Below are 19,497 nucleotides of genomic sequence, written 5' to 3' on the forward strand. Positions count from 1 at the left end.
TTCCCGAGACATATCACGATTTGGGGAAGTGTTCAGTAAGCAGAGGGCTCTGTCACTCCCTCCCCACCGACCATATGACTGTGCCATAAACCTGTTCCCTGGAGCTGTCTATCCCAAGGGACGGTTATACAGCATCTCCCGACCTGAACGTGAGGCTTTGGAGACCTACATCAAGGAGTCCCTAGCGGCTGGTCTCATTCGTCCCTCATCATCACCCCCTGGGGGGCAGGATTCTTCTTTGTGAGTAAGAAGGATGGCTCTCTTCGACCGTGTATTGATTATCGGGGGGTTGAATGATATCACGGTCAAGAACAAGTATCCCCTGCCCTTGATGAGCTCTGCCTTCGACTCCTTACAGGGTGCTACTGTGTTCACCAAGCTAGACCCTACGCAATGCGTATCACCTGGTCCGGATCAGAGAGGGGGACGAGTGGTTGACGGGTTTCAATACACCGATGGGTCACTTCGAGTATCAGGTGATGCCGTTTGGACTGACCAATGCTCCAGCAGTGTTCCAGAGTATGGTGAATGACGTCCTGAGAGATATGATCGGTCTCTTTGTGTTTGTTTACCTGGATGACATTCTTATCTTCTCGAAGGAACCTTCCAGCCACGTCCAGCATGTCAGGCAGGTTCTGCAGCGATTGTTGGAGAATCGCCTGTTCGTGAAGGCCGAGAAGTGCGAATTTCACGCCCACACTACATCCTTCCTCGGGTACATCATCTCCAGGGGAGAGATCAGGATGGACCAGGAGAAGGTTAGGGCGGTTCTGGAATGGGCCCAGCCCGGTACGAGATTGCAGCTCCAGAGGTTTCTGGGGTTTGCGAATTTCTATCGCAGATTCATCCGGGATTACAGCCGTGTGGCCGCTCCTTTAACTGCCCTGACTTCCAGTACCAGGACCTTCAGTTGGAACCCTGAGGCGGACCGAGCGTTCCTGGATTTGAAGAGGCGATTCACCAACGCACCGATTCTCTCTCAACCTGACACGGCCCCGTCAGTTTGTCGTGGAAGTGGATGCGTCTGATGTGGGGGTTGGCGCCATCCTGTCCCAGCGATGCTCCACTGACGGGAAACTCCATCCCTGCGCCTACTACTCTCGTCGTCTTTCGTCTGCGGAGAGGAACTACGATGTGGGTAACCGGGAGCTTCTCGCGGTGAAGCTTGCCTTGGAGGAGTGGCGCCACTGGTTGGAGGGGGCGGAGCAACCGTTTATTGTCTGGACCGACCACAAGAATCTTGCTTACGTGCAATCGGCTAGACGTCTCAACTCCCGTCAGGCTAGGTGGGCTTTGTTTTTCGGACGCTTTAATTTTTCCCTGACGTTCCGACCTGGGTCTAAGAACGGCAAGGCGGACGCCTTGTCCCGGATGTTCTCCAAGACGGAGGAGAGTGGGGCCAAGACCGAGACGATTCTTCCCCGGAACTGTGTCGTGGGAGCAGTTATGTGGAGGATTGAGGAGGAGGTTATGGCGGCCCTTCGGACGCAGCCCGGTCCCGGTAACGGTCCACCCGGTCGTTTGTTTGTGCCTGAGTCGGTTCGTTCTGCTGTCCTCCAATGGTCCCACGCCAGCAAGATGGCTTGTCACTCTGGCATGGCCCGGACGATGGTGTTACTTCGCAGACGATTTTGGTGGCCGGCCATGGGAGAAGATACTCTGAGGTTTGTTGCTGCCTGTCCAGTGTGTGCGCAGAATAAGAGTGCCAACCGGCCCAGCTCTGGACTACTTCACCCCCTCCCTATTCCCCGGCGACCATGGTCGCATCTGGCCCTGGACTTTGTCACTGGGTTGCCCTCTTCTGAGGGGAACACGGTCATTCTGACTATCGTGGACAGATTCAGCAAGTTCGCCCACTTTGTGCCCATTTCCAAGCTTCCCTCGGCCTCTGAGACGTCCGAGATCCTGGTTAGGGAGGTTTTCAGGGTCCACGGGTTGCCCAGTGACATAGTTTCCGACCGTGGCCCTCAGTTTACCTCTGCTGTCTGGAAGTCTTTCTGTTTGGCCATTGGAGCTACAGTCAGTCTCACATCTGGTTTTCACCCCCAATCTAATGGTCAGGCAGAGAGAGCCAACCAGAAGATGGAATCCACGCTACGCTGCCTTGTCTCCTCCAACCCCACCTCCTGGGTCTCTCAGTTGCCTTGGGTTGAGTATGCCCACAATACTCTCCCTCCATCTGCCACTGGGATGTCTCCCTTCCAGTGCCTGTATGGCTACCAACCTCCCTTGTTTCCTTCTCAGGAGAAGGATCTCTCAGTGCCCTCTGTTCAGGCCCACATTCGTCGTTGCCACCGGACCTGGCATCGGGCCAGAGAGGCCCTCCTTAGAGTTTCTGACCGGTATCAGCTCCAGGCGAATCGTCGCCGGATTCCCGCCCCCACCTATACCATCGGAGATAGGGTCTGGTTGGCCACACGGGATCTTCCTCTGCGGACTGAGTCTAAGAAACTGTCACCGAAGTTAATTGGTCCGTTTGTGGTGGAGAAGGTGATCAATCCTGTGGCGGTTCGACTCAAGTTACCTAGAACGCTCAGAGTCCATCCCACCTTTCATGTATCCTGCCTCAAGCCTGTTCTCCTCAGTCCTCTGTTACCCCCTCCGCCTCCTCCTCCTCCCCTCGGATGATCGGAGGTGGTCCTGCCTACACGGTGCGCCGCATTATGGATTCCAGACGGCGGGGCCGGGGTTTCCAGTATCTCGTGGACTGGGAGGGGTATGGTCCTGAAGAGAGGAGTTGGATTCCTCGGCGCCAGATCCTGGATGCTGACCTCCTTCGTGACTTCTACCGCCTCCATCCTGGCGCTCCGGTTAGTCCGCCCGGTGGCGTTCGTCGGAGGGGGGGTACTGTCATGAACCCTGCATCCTGAGTCGGTTCCTGCCTGTGTTGCCATTTTTCTGCTCGGAATCTCCAGTTTCCTGAGGGTTCGTGAACGCTTCCAGCCTGGTTGCCGGGCGACGTTGCTAGGCGGGAGATCTCCCGATTAACCGCACCTGCATCTCATCAGCGGTCTGCACACCTGGTCCTGATCATCACCCTTCTTAAGCCCTGACCTGACATCCATTCCCTGCCGGATCGTTAGCCATGAACAGTATGTTTGTCAGTGTATCAGCCTTGGAGTTTCTAGCGTTAGTTTTGTTGTTTTGCACCTTGTTGGCTTGCCGTGTACTTACCTCCGTTTTGTTTCTTTCTGCAGTCAATCTCTCGGAACCTTCACCCAACCCCTGCCTGGTTGTCGGCGGCTGCCGAGCCATTCTTGGATCTACCACTGCACCTCCACCAACTCATCTCCGCCGTCCGCTCTGTCCCCTGGATTATTCTACATCGTTTTTTGAATCTGTTAAATAAATACTCACCTTCGTTTCAACTCACCTTGTCCTGGTCTGCTTCTGGGTTCTGGCTTAGTAAACCGTGACAGCTGAAGTGTTACGGATTCAGAAATGTAAAGGTAATTTCCGATTGAGCCGAGATATGCAGCGTTTACTGTGAATGCAGCCTCTGCTAAAGCAAGAACATTGCCTTTAAATTTCAATCATACTGTGAATCTGAATTTTCAAATGCGGATTGAATAAAGTCCTAAATGTTGATGGTATAAAATAATTGTGTTGCCTTTTTATTCTGGTAAAATGAGCTCCAATTGACTCAAATAATTCATACCTTCAGATAAACTATTGTTCACATTTTTGTCTTATAGAGTAATTGTTCAAATAACTAATGAGTCAGGTCTCTTTAGAAGACCAATTCTGTCCAATAACGGACTGATGCTCCGATTTCATAATTTTAATAGTAATAACTTGACACACTCCCTTACACCCTTAATAAGAAGCTCATTCAGACTCATAAATGTGACAAGTGTTCTTCTCTACCGTCGTTATGCCACTAATAGAACGCAACTGTTGTGATCCATATCTCCCTGCTCAGACACAGAGAGGGAAAGGGGAATATGAATGAGGGGAATAGGCCCAGTGCAGCTGGTGAAGATGAATAGAATCAGAACCTATTTGTGGGGAATCTGGCAGAGAGAGGCGAAAGGGAGAGGAGGAGAGAGAGAGGGAGACTTGAAGGTAAGGTAGATGATAGAGGTCTTCCTATGAAGGTAAACATTCTGGCAAGGGAGGAGAGAGGATAGAAGTGAGGATAGAAGAGGAAGAAAGGAGTGAGAGGGAGGGAGGGTGAGTTAGTTAGATAGAGGTCTCCCATTGAAGGTCACAGAAACCTGGACCCCAGTGGCATCTGCCATCTTGGCAAGTCACATCAGTAGCAGCTTTCAACGAGCTGAATGAGCTGGGTTTCTAAGGGGAGTGTTGTTTTACCTGAATACATTTTTGACTGGGGGGTGTTACGGGGGAACTTGCATCACCTCTGCATCCTGTGCCTTCCTGCAGCTGAACTCTGGGACTGTGGAGGCACCTGGAGGACCAGATGTCTTGGGTTGACATCTATGGTGGCATCTATCCTATCCTCCAACTGGCATGGATTTCTATGGTAATATCTGTCAATCCTATCCTCCAGTTGGCAATGGTTTCTATGTATCCTCCAATTGGTAAAGATTTCCATGGTGCTGAGCAATCCCCCAGCTGGCATAAAACATCTATGGTGACATCTATTCCCCAGTTGACAGAGAGAACCCATTAAGACCCAGCCAGGGCCCTGTCTATCTCCCTTCCAAGATCTCCCCTAACTCTGCCTGCAGACCAGACCATGCCTGTTGCTCCCTACAGAGAGGAAGTGGGAGGAGGGAGTTGTCACTGGGGATAGAGGGCTTTCTATGAAGGTCACAGGAAACTGGACCACAGTCATATCCGCCATCTTGGTAAGGGACATTGGTAACAGCTGTCAGTGGGGTGAATGAGTTTCTAAGGTTTCTAAGGTAGACACGCTCTCTCTCATCCCCCCTCCTCGCCCTCTCTCTCTCATCCCCCCTCCTCGCCCTCTCTCTCTCATCCCCCCTCCTCGCCCTCTCTCTCTCATCACCCCTCCTCGCCCTCTCTCTCTCATCACCCCCTTCTCTCTACCTTTTACCCTCTCTCCAGAGAGACCCAAACAGCTGTAGCTTGACTGAACCCAGGAGATATTGTCCAGAGGCTGGCATACAGCCTATCTATGGGGAGTTGTTAGACAGGTTGGTTGTTTAGCAACAAAACCGACGCGTGCGCAACTATGGGGCAAAACAGACTGACTTAGATTGTTGATATCATGTAAACGATATTCCGTCTCCAATGTTTATTGAAAACATAAATTAAGTTGCACAATGACTACTTTTCTCTCAAATACATTGTTACAGTTGTTGATTAGCGAACTAGCTAGCAGAATTTAGCCATATTAGCATAGACGTGCCAGTCAAAACAACTCTAAACAAAAGATCAAACGAGCTGAAACAAGCCACTTACGAATAACCACATGGAGCTTCTTATCATTGTTGCTAGCTATCTGGCCATCCAGAATCATAACAACACACAGCCTTCTACCCGTTTGAAGCGCACACATAATTTTTGTGACGTTGTCAGCTAACCCATTTATGGAAACAGTATCCACACAGTAACAGAAGCAAAACAGTAGGCCTATTTCATTGCATAAACTAGCCCTCATCTGTATTCAGCACCATTGCAGTTTGAGAGTGTCCTAAAATCAAGTGTTTTGTCAACCCCCTCACCCTCCTACACTCATATGAATTACTAGGTGAATTAGTAGGGTCTAACATTGGCACTATGTCACAGTAATAGCAGCTATAGATAAGCTGTGCAATTTAGGAAGAGTACCCACTTCACATGAATAAATATTCATGGATATCCTCAGTGGGGTGAAGCACAGTCTAATGTTGCTATGCCCACTGTGTCTGTTTCAGATGCAAAAGCACATCCCTCTAATCCGACTCTAATTCTGTCTTGTATGACTCTCTGACTTCTCAGGCTGTCTGCATGCTGAACTGCTAATGTCAATGGTGGCTGTATGACATGAGATAACATGGTTTTTATCTGAGTAAGGTGTGTGAAGTGTGTGTGTAAGAGTGTGTGTGTGTGTGTGTGTGTAAGAGTGTGTGAGAGAGAGAGAGAGAGAGAGAGAGAGAGAGAGAGAGAGAGAGAGAGAGAGAGAGAGAGAGAGAGAGAGAGAGAGAGAGAGAGAGGAGAGGAGGGCTCTTGTAGGGAGAAGAGGGCTCTTGTACACTCTGGTGGACATGTGGCTGACATGTGGTCTGGATTTCTGGGATGCAGACAGTCTGATGTGTGTGTTTGTGTGTGGTGTGGGTGTGTTTGTGTGTGTATGTTTACTCTAGAGTGAGACTGGCCTGTTTTCTCTCCAGGTTTAATGCTGTGGGGCATCACCAGACTCAGACCCACATGGTTACACTTACCTGGCTCTGAGACTCTACCTGATCTGCAACAACATCACAGCCTGTCTCTTTCCCACTCAAATACAGCTTCAAAAGGCTCCTACATTTGCATAACATCTGCTCACATCATGTTTTCCAATCTGACAATCACTCAGGTCAACTATTGTAACATTAGAACCAACCCTTTTGTTGCTACAGAACTTTGAAGTGGAACATTCTTATTAGTCCTGTTAGAATGAATTGGCCAGTGGAAAGGAAGATCTGAGTGTTCTGAGGAGGTGTTCCGGACTGTTCTGATGTAAATGTGAATGAGAGAGGAGAACTCCCAAGGGAGGAGTAAGGCTTAATGGAACATCCACGCTCTGTCAGTCAGCGACAGGAACAATGTCACTCACTTGCCCTGTTTGTCACTCACTGGCCTCTGTAGACACACTAATTGGCAGATTGCAGAGTGTAACATGACACAGCGGCAGACACACAAACACACTTCTCTGTGGCAGACAATAATACATTCTGAAAGTGCTAAACTGGCTAAAGGAGACATACGGGATACAGGCGAAAGGTGTGTAATCCATCTAGCAGAGTACCTTCTAGTGTATTTAGTGTTGCTGGGTAAGTGGAGATAGAGACAGACGTAGAAGAGTAAGGTGTTTATTGGTGTACTCTTTTGCATGGTCCGATGTATATAGTAAGGCACAATATGAGGCAAAGACTTGTGTGAACTTCTCTCTGAGTGTGACATAGCCAAATGTCAGTGTGGGTAAGTCATCCATTGTCCCAAGGGCTAATGTCAGGGGCTGAGAGGGGGGATGCCACATGTGTCTGAATGACTAAGTGCAACATAGATCATACCGTCCAAGAGCCAAGGGAGAAGGCAGGCTATTGTGAGCAATGGAATTGCTGAGGAAAGCTCCAACAGTGTTCTTGTACCTGTAGATGTGTGTGTGTATGTTACTGCATCGAGTAATAACACTGATCAAGGTTTATGTAGGGGGCGAATAGCCATAGCTAATTACAACATGCACTCAGCAGCCCACCGGTGTATTTGAGTGTGTGTAGCTCTGCAGTTTCATGAGAAGCCAGGATGTCTATACAATCAAACAAACACACACACACACACACAAAGCAATCCTCCAGACACCCAAAAAGCAGCCGGAGTTCTGTAGGGCCCCCAGGTCCCCAGCTCCATCTCTCTCTGAGGTAAAGTGGAGTCAAGGTAAACTGAGATTGATTCTCCCGGGCAAGAATCCCTTCATTCTGGCTGGATCAGCATTCTCACCCTTATGGGCCCACTGACGCTGATGATGAATAACACACTCACACATTCACACACCTGCACGCACACGCACACTCACGCACACACACTCCATTACCCTTTGCACACAGATGGCCCGTCAGGTTGAAGGTTGATGGAGAATAACACTGCTGCGCTTCGCTACGTCATATAGATCCATTAGACCTAACCACCCCCTCTCTGCATCTGTATCCTTCACGTATCCTTCCATTGCTACTGATGCCATTCATCACTATGGACTTGTTAGCAGACTCTTGTAAAGGCTAAAAGAGTCTGTTACCGTGGTCTTGAGTGATTCACGTAGCTCTGCCAACAGTAAGACATTTTCTTTGATGTTAGAGTGTGTTTCTGTTAGTTAGTGTAGACTTTGACAGCCCTGAAGTATACGAAGCGGTTTTTAATTTATGCACAATAAAACAAGCAAACATTTTTTAAAAGAGTTAGTTACAATTGAAAACATTGAAGAAACCAACATACTGAATATTTCACTCAGTTATGGATGTACATCATCTTTAAACAAAACAGAGATATTTCACCTTGAAAAGGACCACTTCAGGTTCTGGAGAAGGATGTCTGTAAAGCCTATCTCCATGTCCGTTACTATAACCCCAGGCAGAACAAATTCCTTTAGCCACACAGCCATATCAACAAATGTGAACAAACAGTTTCAAAATTATGAGTTTCAAAATTATAAAAAAAACTATACAAAGTAGGGGAGAGCGGTGGCAATTGTAACACCTTGAATTTCTCCACACAGAAATCAGCTAGAATTATTAAAAATCACTCAGTACATGTCCATTTAGGTTCTCTCCCTGCTTGAAAAGCCACATAGCTCACTATTTGCACGCTTTATAGGCAAATGTTTGTTTAGGGTTGAAAGTATTTTTTTCCACCAGCTGTATTTTTCTTATATTGTCCTGAGCATTAATGTCCAATAATTCAAACCAGCATCATTTTAATTACTATATGTTGGCTAAACATTGACATGATTGACATGTGTCACTATTGGTGTCTTTTGCTAGGCACATGAGGTTTGTCATGGCTGCTAGGGTTGGGGGTAATTGTAACGTAATGTTAAAATTACCCTGAGCCAAGCAGACAAATTATGAAAACAAGTGATTTTAACTTGGATGCAGTAAGTCACGTCAAAGCTAGCAGATTCATTACTTACCAACAACAGCTGCAAATTCCAATTAAACTATATTAAGTTTTGAAGATCACCTTCCTTGCTTTGTCTAACAACACTATCTTGAATCTAGCAACAAAAAAAAAGATCTGTTTTGAGTGCATTATTTATTTTGTTTCATAGCACAAATGTTTGTTACCATGTTTCTCACACTGGTTTGTTAGCAACACGTGCCTCGGAAGGAGCCAACATCTGCATAGCTCATAGTGTGACAAATTCTCATGATTTGTGAATCTTTTCAGACCAAACAGTTAGGTGATAGCTAAAATGGCTTTTAAAAAATAAGATTGCAGTTAATAGGGAGAAGCATCTACTGTAACAAAATAACTACATTATGGCATTCACTAATCATAAAATATTTACAAACGGTATAATAGAAATGTTGGTACATTTGTGGAGAAAATTCTTACTTACTCAACCTTTTAAATAATTATACAAATACTAACTAGCATTGGGTCCTGTGTAGAGTGCCATAGAAGTTGTCAAAATATATCATCTGGGCACCATCAGACTATTCAAGATGTTTGAGATGAACTGAATGGCCATGCACAGGGTGTTACTGTAAATATTGGTTACTTACATAAAATATGTATATTTCTTGCAAAATCATGACGTATGTCTATGAGAATATGCTAATATCTAAACATGTTATTTGGGTTATTTTTTAGGTGTTACATTTGACCCCAGCTACTGTTACATTTGCCATTTTCTGATTAAAATCAATATTGTGATCTGACCATCTTATGTACAGACATATAAATGGTATGAATGATTAGGAGACAGATGTTCGTTTCTTACATATAAAAATGACCGGCCTAGCTCAAGTTGTCTCTGAGCAATAGAGTAAAATATTAAAAGTGTTACAATTTCCCCCGCTCTGCCCAATGATGACAGTTTAAACATGACCTAGATACATATTCCTGGCCATTCTTTCCAATTTACTTGCTTGAATTCATTACCTCTTATTTTTTTAACACTGACATTGAGTAAATGGACCTATAAAAGCTACAGAGACATATATATATGCTTCCAAATGAACTTACTGTACAATAACATCAACAAAAAGCAAAAAAGATGTCTCAACCATTGCTAACTGCTAAACTGACGCCAGCCCTGTAAGAGAAAGAAACATGGTCACATCTCAAAAATATCTACATCCTGATCGATAGCTGTCACAGGTAGATGGTTAAAAGCACTAGATCGGTTTAACAAAAGTCTAAAATAGTGTAGATATTGAGTGACACCTACCCTGGGTACGCTAAGCACTTGACTATCTACCATTGAGCATTGTAGTTGGGTCAAATTCATCAGGCATCACTAAGGCCACCCCTTTGGGGTACTCTGTAGGACCCTAGCACAGCAGACGAAGGGGAGTGGCTATACAGACACATCTGGTGCCCAAATTGATGACATATGACGTGCAGCTGAGAGCAGTGTTGCCAACTTAGCGACTTTGTCACTATATTTAGCGAGTATTCAGACCCCTCTAGCGACACATATTCAAAAAAGCGACTAGCGACAAATCTAGCAACTTTTTCTGGCGTTATTGGAGACTTTTGGAGACTCTGATGTGAAAGCACGTATCGTTCTTACTCTTCTCAACGAGCAGTGGGTGCTGCCGTGGGCCCCACCCCTGTCCCAAAGCACTCACAGGCAGCCCAGTCCTCGCGCAGCAGTCCCTCCCAGCTGCAGTCAGAGCAGGAGATGTTCACCCCTCCGCGTCCAGACTGCAAATGAATCGCGCATGCGGGAAGCCGCCGCTGGCTGATCCCGCCCTGGCTTACATTCAGGGCGGGATGTAAATGTAAAACATTTTAAAAAACAAGAATCGACAGAAGAAAGGTCATTTGTAGTTCTAAACATATTTAGGGTGTTTTTACTCACTTTTTGTCTCTCCCACGACGTTATTCCTCTCTCCTACAGCGTCCATCACAATTACATGCATATGGCCAATTATGCAAATTAGGTGATGGCGTCATTTAGCGACTTCTAGCGACTTTTAGGAAAGCCAATAGCTACTTTCCTTGCTGAGGAGTTGGCAACACTGGCTGAGAGTCCAGTGGAGACAAATGGTTTCGATTCAGTCTGTCATCTTGATGAGCCCTTCCCCGTTAGCTAGTTTATGCTGGCTAGCTGGCAACAACAGCAGCATGGCGCTAGTTACAACTTGTAAAAGAAAGTGATGTTTATTTCGATGGGCGAGGGCGAAAGTAGTAGTAGGTTATTGGTCACCATCTGGATGTCACTGTGACATGCCAATTAGCTAACGTAACGACAAGCCGGTGCAAATGACCCTAACCATCCCACTTGATTTTATTTTGAGTAGGATAGCAGCCTACTAATATTGGTAGTAACCATCTGGATGTTACCGTGATACAGTATACTGCTCAATAGGGAGAATTTGCGCTACAAGCCGGCGACACAACAACACGGGGTAGTGTGCTTCACTCCTGCTTTCCGCAGCTAGGAGAGGGAAGTAGCTAGATAGTGAAGCCAATATCAGGCCAGGGTGACAGCTAAAGCACCGGAAATTTACAGCTACGGCATTACATCTACATTATTTATTTATTTATTATTATGATAAAACTGAATGATTCTGAACACTCTCCCAAATCCCAACTTCGGCAGACAAGTTTCAAATTCACGCTGAAGTTTCTAGCCAAAAGCAAACTAGCTAGCTGGGAAGGGCTCATCAGGACAACTGACTGAACTGAATCCGTTCGTCTTCACTCGACTCTCAGCTGTGCGACATACGTCATCAATTTGGGCACCAGGCGTGTCCGTATAGCCTCTCCCCAGAAGAAGCAGTTATGGGACTACAGACCAGTAAGTGGAATGTGACCAACCATGGAAAACTGTCAGATGAATTCATGCAAAGCAGTTAGGTGGTTTTCTTCCCCCCAGAACCAGTTCAGGAATCAGATAGTTCACAGGAAATCAAAGAGAGATCCATCCCATTCAGACAGCTCTTTAAAACCTTTTTTTTTCTTCCTTTTTTCCCTTCCTTCCATGGAAATCGAAATTCCAGTTGTCTCCATGTTTGTGAGAGTCAAGTCAGGATCTTGTTGTTTTTTGTTTTCCGAAGTTGAACTTTCCCAGTGAACCCCATCAGAGCACCTGAAGGAAAGTAAAGTGGGCATGTCCCTTTGTTGACATCACTGTCTGTAATTTGATTGAATGGCAGCTACCAATGGGTCCCAGAGTAGGAGGGTCCCACATAAAATGTCACAAATTACATTAGAAACCACAAAGCGGAAAAAAATAGGACATAGTCAAAGTGAGTGGAGTGGGGTTGTTGTCTACACAAGGGTGTGTATCCCCGGTGCTGTAGCCCAACGAAGGGTTAATAGTCATCGTAAGTGTTAAGGTCCGTGAAGTATGCGTTGGTGTATGTCTTCCCGGCTAGCTGGGGGTTGAAGTACTTATTTCTTTCCTCCAGAATCAGGTTGTTCTTATTGAAAGCCTGTGAAGGACAGAGAGAGAATAGGAAGAGAGAGAGAGAGAGAGGGGAGATGGAGAGAGGAAGAGAGAGATGTGTCAGTGTCAACTGTATTGTAAGGATCAAATAATGATTCTGTCTAAATGGGAGAGTGCAAGGTAAAAGGAATACGTCAAACAGAAAAATAAACCTTGGTAGCGTTTATAGGACGACAACATAGAAATCAACAGGAGGTCCCTGCATGAATAAAGCGTTTCAATGAGCAAGGCCAAAGCACTAACAACAACAGGCTGACAAAATGATAACCACTGAGCTGGTGTATTATGATGAGGAACCATATGTCCATTGATCTCCTCTCTAATGTCTCGACATCAGCAGCTTTCATGGCTTTCACATCTCCACATCCTTGAGGACACGTTAAATAAAAAAACGTATTAATCGGAGAAAAAACTATGTGAACGGCTGTGAATGATTAAGCGAGTCAGAAAATAAGGAAAGGCCACAGCGTATCTCTGTTGTACCCTTCTCTGTGGTTCTATGAAGATACCACACATTTATGTGAGTTAAGAACACTGCTCTCAGTACAACCTCAGCAGTTTGCAAAATGGATGTGCGTGCGCCCCTCTGTCTTCTTGTCTTAGCTAAGTGCATTCTGAAAGCCCCTGGAGGTGACATAATTCAGCACTTGATGATGCTGCGTTTGTTCTTGATTGATGGATCTGTATATTCACTGATAGGGTTGCGAGCGCTGAGCACAAACACACATAATATTATTCTGTCTCGATAACATTTACATGGCTTGCACACATAGAGGCGACAAACATTACTTAAAGATCAAATAATACATTATTGGTTGAGTCTAACAGTACATTTCTATGTCTAAAATGGAACAAAATATACATTCTCAAAAGTCGAAATCTGTCTGAAACAGTAATATCTTGTATCTCTGCTAGTGGTCCCATGGCTGCACTCAACCATTAACCAGCTGTTCTCAGACTTCATCTACTCTGCCTTTCTTCCTTAACATGTTTAATTGGCTAAAGTGTGATTAGGGAGTGTTTTTAGTGGGGTAAACAAAATCTGTTGAACAGTGGGGTGGCATTAGAGATAAAGAGAAAGCGGACAGCTACGGAGAAAACAGAATGAGTTACGAGTTCCCTTTTTTCTCCATGGTAACCCATCATTAGAAAGCCAAACAGAGCTAATAAGACAGAGAAAGACAGAAAAGGGAAAAACAAACACATGCAAATGAGAAGAGTCAGAACATAGTGGACGTTTTCGAACGGAAAGAGATGAGTGGAAAATACACTGCCTTCTCACAAGCCTATGGGTAGTCCTATGGCAGGGTGGGGGGCAACTCTGGTCCTCAGGAGCCACAATGTCTGCTGGTTTTCATGATTTACTTCTGATCTAGACCTGGGAGACCAGGCAAGTGCACTCTCTGTTCAGATTTTACATTTGAGTCATTTTACCAGACGCTCTTATCCAGAGCGACTTACAGTTAGTAGTGCATACATTTTCATACTGGCCCCCCGTGGGAAACGAACCCACAACCCTGGCGTTGCAAGCGCCATGCTCTACCAACTGAGCAACCAATTGATCAACATGAATGGATCAATTAAGAACCTGACCAAAGTGAAGAGTGATAGAAGAGGGATGACCTATCCCTAAAAGCACCAGAGAGAGAAGAGAAAACCAGCAGACATTACGGCTCTCGAAGACCGCAGTTGCCTTCATCTTGCCCTATGGGATGAATATGAAACAATGGGATTTCCGAGCAATGAGAGAGAAACTGAGTCTACCCCGACCTGCCGCACAAAGAAGCACCACAGGAAGTGGGGGCGCGGTGGGGAGGAAGAGGAAGGAGGTTGCTGATAGGCTAGGAGGAGGGTCAAGAGGCGGGATGTTGTAGAGGTCAGAGGTCAGTAGAAGGTTAGTAGAAAATCTCCAGGCCACGCATGGACACGCCCATGTTAGCAGACAGAGGCTGGCGCATGCCGGGGTCGTCCAGGGGCAAGAGTACGGACACATCGGGCTGCGGGAGGAGAGGAACGGGCAGCAGTCATCCTCACTGGAGCCACAATGGACGATTAAGTTCTACTGTACCCATTGAGGAAGACAGGTGGTCTGTGCTACTGTAGGTGCAGGGGACTACATGGTCATTCTATGCCCTCCATAAGAAAGGACACACTACTGAATCAATGAAAATGACATTCTTTCAGCTACACTCACTGCCTTTGTCTCAACGGCGCTCTAGTGCATAATCTTTCCGAGCTCACCTGGATGGTAAAGATATGATTTTAATCAAACAAAGAACTAAGTTTTAGGAATTATAGTGCCAGGTGTTCATCTTTCTCCTACATTACAAAATGAAATTACAGAATCACTATTTTTTCACTCTTTTCACTTTTAGAATATGTATATTCAGCTGTACAACCCAGCCATTAAAACAAGAGTAAAGACTGAGGAAGAATACGCTTTTGAAAAAAGACTAGATTCATTTTTCAAATGGCTCTTTTTGAGTTTCTCACTTAGCCAAACGAGCATTGTCCATATTCATATTATCTTCTATCCGTAGCTGCAAATTAGATTATTCTCACACACCAGACACTAATTACATGATAGATGGACACTTTTCAAATCTTTATTCTACTATGGAAACTGCATTCCAGTTCTGCGCCAGAGACGCAATTCACTTTAGATGGTGTGTCTGTTCAGTTATTTATAGGAGATGGATACTCTTCTGAAAGCTAGCTCTCTGTCCACACGATATGCTAACTCACATAAAATAGTGTCTCAACTTCTTAACCCCTTGCCTTCATATAATTCTCAAGTAAGTATTTCCAAAACCAAGTCAAGTGTCAACAGTAATCTCATCAGAGAAAATATAACTAACTAAAATTATTGATTTATTATTGAGTTAAACCAGGATGATCCACTGATATTAAGCATCTCTTTTAGAATGAAGACCTGGAACCTACTCACTCCATATAAGTCACTTACAGTATGCATATTGTGATGTATGTTGTTAGTAACTTATGAGAAAGCAGTGTATGGTTAGCTACATGGCTATAGACACAGAACAGTGCAGTCACACAGAGTAGACGCAGGACCACATACACACAAGTACATAAAGGCTACAGTACTATAGACCAGCCCAGGCGTATAGGCGAGCCTGGAATATCCTAGAAGACCACAGAGTGTGATAGTGTACAAACCTTAATGGCTTCCACCGAGTCGTATTTGTCCAGTTTGTTGATGTGGTTGGTGATGGAGGTGTTGAGTGGTGCTGCTGAGATGGGGTGGATGACCGTAGCATCGTGAGACTGCTGCTGGTAGCGCTGGCAGTAGGTGTACACCAGTAAGGTGACCAAACAACCCATGATAGAACTACTCAGGCCTACAGCGATCATATGGAACAGGTTGAAATCTGGAGAAGGGAAAAAGAGAGATAAAAATGTTGTTAATTTTCAAGGGTAAAAATGAGCTGGCTGCGCGAAGATTGATGTCACGTTAATAAGTGTGGATGAATTCCTTATTAATACCAACAAATATCACACTACACACTGCATTAAATATCACATTATCACACTACATTATTACACTATCACACTACATTATTACACTATCACACTACATTATCACACTATCACACTACATTATCACACTATCACACTACATTATTACAATATCACACTACATTATCACACTATCACACTACATTATCACACTATCTCACTACATTATCACACTATCACACCACATTAAAAACTACATTAAACCCATACACACTCATACCTCCGCATCTTCTCTCCTCCTGACTTGAACGAGCAATGGAGACTTCTGCTAAAGAGAAAAGTAAAAGAGATGCTGAACAGAAGAACACACTTGTTCCCCTGACAAAGTGGTATAGATAGTGTTGAAGTCTTTGGGCATTATATTGAGAATGAACCAGAGGATGATAAAGCCCATCACTAGACACCTGAAGAGTTTTATGATAAGTAGTGTATCAGGCCTCATTAAGGAAAATTAAGTACACAACCCTACTAACGACCCTTAATGGAGTGGCATTCCCATTAAAACAGATGAGTGATAAGAAACTAAAGACACACTGGTGTTTCAGAAAGATAAAGTGTGCACTCTTAGAAAAAAAGGTGCTATCTAGAAATTAAATGGATTCTTCGGCTGTCCCCATAGGAGAACCCTTTGAATAACCCTTTTTGGTTGCAGGTAGAATCCTTTTGGTTCCAGGTAGAGTCCTTTTTGAGTTCCAGATATAACTATTTTGGGTTCCATGTAGAACCCTCTGTGTAAAGGGTTCTACATGGAACCCAAAATAGTTCTACCTGGAACCAAAAAGGGTTCTACCTGGAACCAAAAGGGGTTCTCCTATGGGGACAGCCGAAGAACCCTTTTGGAACCCTTTTTTTCTAAGAGTGTACTCACACTTATCACCTAGTATAGGCCACTGTCATATCACTGGAGAAGTATTGGAGAAGTTATAATGTTTTATTTCCTATGGGTTGCTAAGTGTTAGTTAGTCCAAAGTATTCTGCGGTATAAAATCTATCTGGCTCTGGTAGCTTGAGTAGCATTGTGTCCATTGATACTATGTGGAAGACATCATTGTTGAAGACATCAATGGGTGTGTTTGATTGAGCCTCAGAACTCTGAGAGAGAGAGGAAGAGGTCTAATTATCCAGTGGTGTAGTAGAAATCAATGTTCTGGTGCGTCTCACATTACACCCTGTCAATAAGGGAGATCCCTGTCTGGACACACATCAATACTATCTGGGCTGTGCATGTGTGTGTGTGCATGTATGTGTGTGAGTGTGTGTGTGTGCATGCATAAATGCATGTGTGTGTGTGTTTGTATGTGTGTGTGTGTTTATCAGTATGTATGTGTGTATTACCTGGTATAAAGTTGGAGTCAGGTGGGCAGGCCCTGGTCTCGGTGTGGTTTCCTGAACACTGGTTTCCAGTAGGGAACAGGACGTCACAGTGACGGACACGCAGCTGGGCGCCAGCACTGTCACACTGGGACCATTCAGACCAATTAGACCAACTCTCTGGAGACAAAACATAACCACATCAGATTACTGGGCTGCTGAATACACATGGGACCATTCAGACCAGTTAGACCAACTCTCTGGAGACAAAACATAACCACATCAGATTACTGGGCTGCTGAATACACATGGGACCATTCAGACCAGTTAGACCAACTCTCTGGAGACAAAACATAACCACATCAGATTCCTGGGCTGCTGAATACACATGCCAAGAGACAACGAGAAAACGGATGGTCCGTGTGTGTTTGTGCATGCCTACGTGTGTGTGTGTGTGTATGTGTGTGTGTTTGTGTACCTGGACATGATTGTGTGTTACAGAGAGCCTCTTCAGTGTGTAGTCCCAGACAGATGTCTCCTCCGTAGGCTGGTGGGGGGTTGTTGCAGGTGCGCGTCCTCATATAGTGTCCCCCTCCACACGTCACTGAACACTTAGACCAGCCAGACCAGCACGACCAGCTACCGTCCACTAAACAGGAGGAGAGAGAGGGAGGGGGGTGTTGAGGCAAATACTGAGTTGTTGAGAATAGAGTCCATGTGTGTACTGTACTGTGTATCTACATGAGTGTGTGTGTGTGCCCATGTGTGTAAGTGTGTTCCTGTGTGTGTGACGTCTGGTGCTTGGCATCACATGAAGGGAGGAAAAACAAGAAGGACTTGATGGTTAATTTCCCTTTGTTAATTAGTGGAGAGTATGGAGGGGGAGGAGAGGGGAGGACGGGGAGAGGAGATGGGGGGTCAGGAGGGGGTTGTTTTAGCAGCTGAATGAAACAAAACCTGCTAGCTGTCACATCTGAACTAGATTCAAACACACACACACGTTAACACACACACACACTTTCACGTTAACACACACACACAAACACACGGTGTGACAGCCTGAGAGGAAGGAGGAGAGGTCCTCCTGCTAATTAAACCAGTGTAAACATAGTAACAGAAAACGTCACCAGGAATCAAACAGGAGACCAAACAAACAAACACAACTTTCAAGAATACTGTAATGTCTCGACGACATGTCAGGGAAGGACAAAACCTAATTGTGCTGTTCAGGCTTTGTCCAATAACCTAAAAAAAAGGCCTCTCAGTAAAGACTGGGAACAAAATCCTTTCACTTCATCTGAGGAGACAAATCTCTTTTCAGGACCATTTCAGAATTGGTTTTAAACAGCTCGGCCTGTAAGGCGCTGGCTATGTGGTAATTGAAGTTCCCCCTGGTCTTTGTCATCTCTGTGTAATTTCTCTATGGTAAACTGACACATCAGTCGATTCCTGCCTGCACATGACGGATAGTCTCATCTCCACAAGCCGCTGCAGAAAACTAGGAAAGATCCATTTGTTTCAAAACCAGATGGACTTAAGACTCTCTCTCTCTCTCTCTCTCTTTCTCTCTCTCTCTCTCTCTCTCTCTCTCTCTCTCTCTCTCTCTCTCTCTCTCTCTCTCTCTCTCTCTCTCTCTCTCTCTCTCTCTCTCTCTCTCGCTCTCTCTCTCGGATGGATTATGTCTTGAGGCGCAGCCTACGTCAAAAATATTATCACACTTCCAGACGAGGGCTAATTTAAGCGAAATTACTATTCATGATTATTCACACTATGCAAAGTTGCACCTTTCCTGTGAAATCGCTTCGATTCAGGTGACATGATAAGTCTCCATTGTCTACATCAATAGAACTGGAAGATGACTGCTGCTCCTGCAATTCAGGCCCTCGGAATAGCTGTATGTTTGGTTAGCTAGCTTAGAGTTATAGTAAAGTACAGTTTGTCATCTTTACCAACAGCATTCCATCCTTTGTTGAACATTTTAACTGGTTCTACTCAATGACATTCCTAAGGGCTGTCAACTTAATCTGAATCTAACTGTAGAATATTCCAGAAAAGAACACTGAAAAGGGAAACCCCTTTGAAAGATGTGGTGTCTTATCCTGAAGTAACCCTACAGTTCACGCCAGGTGAGTAAATGTTTGAGGGGAAAGCTAAGAGCTAGCTACAGTGCCTTCAGAAATTATTCACACCCCTTAACTTTTTCCACATTTTGTTGTGTTACAGCCTGAATTTAAAATGTATTAAATTGAGATTTTTTGTCACTGGCCTACACACAATACCCCGTAATGTCAAAGTGGAATTATGTTTTTTGGAATGTTTACAAATTAATTAAAAATGAAAAGCTAAATTGTCTTGAG

General features: G+C 45.0%; 1 protein-coding gene across 2 annotated transcripts in view; it reads right to left on the bottom strand.

Moving 5' to 3' along the window:
* Positions 1-10,788: 10,788 nt before the first annotated feature.
* LOC121550072 (semaphorin-5A) overlaps positions 10,789-19,497 on the bottom strand; it is a 203,419-nt gene continuing 194,710 nt past the window's right edge. The window contains exons 18-22 of one of the 2 annotated variants that reach the window (XM_041862193.2): positions 17,619-17,789; positions 17,165-17,320; positions 16,050-16,094; positions 15,470-15,681; positions 10,789-12,275 (exon numbers count right to left, since the gene is read on the bottom strand). In XM_041862193.2, the coding sequence (XP_041718127.1) occupies positions 12,156-12,275; positions 15,470-15,681; positions 16,050-16,094; positions 17,165-17,320; positions 17,619-17,789 (704 nt within the window). In that variant the 3' untranslated portion in view covers positions 10,789-12,155. Of the gene's footprint in view, positions 12,276-15,469; positions 15,682-16,049; positions 16,098-17,164; positions 17,321-17,618; positions 17,790-19,497 lie in introns of both variants that reach the window. The other variant, XM_041862190.2, reaches the window with a different exon arrangement.

Source organism: Coregonus clupeaformis, chromosome 34, assembly GCF_020615455.1.
Source record: "Coregonus clupeaformis isolate EN_2021a chromosome 34, ASM2061545v1, whole genome shotgun sequence".
Classification (NCBI taxonomy): domain Eukaryota; kingdom Metazoa; phylum Chordata; class Actinopteri; order Salmoniformes; family Salmonidae; genus Coregonus; species Coregonus clupeaformis.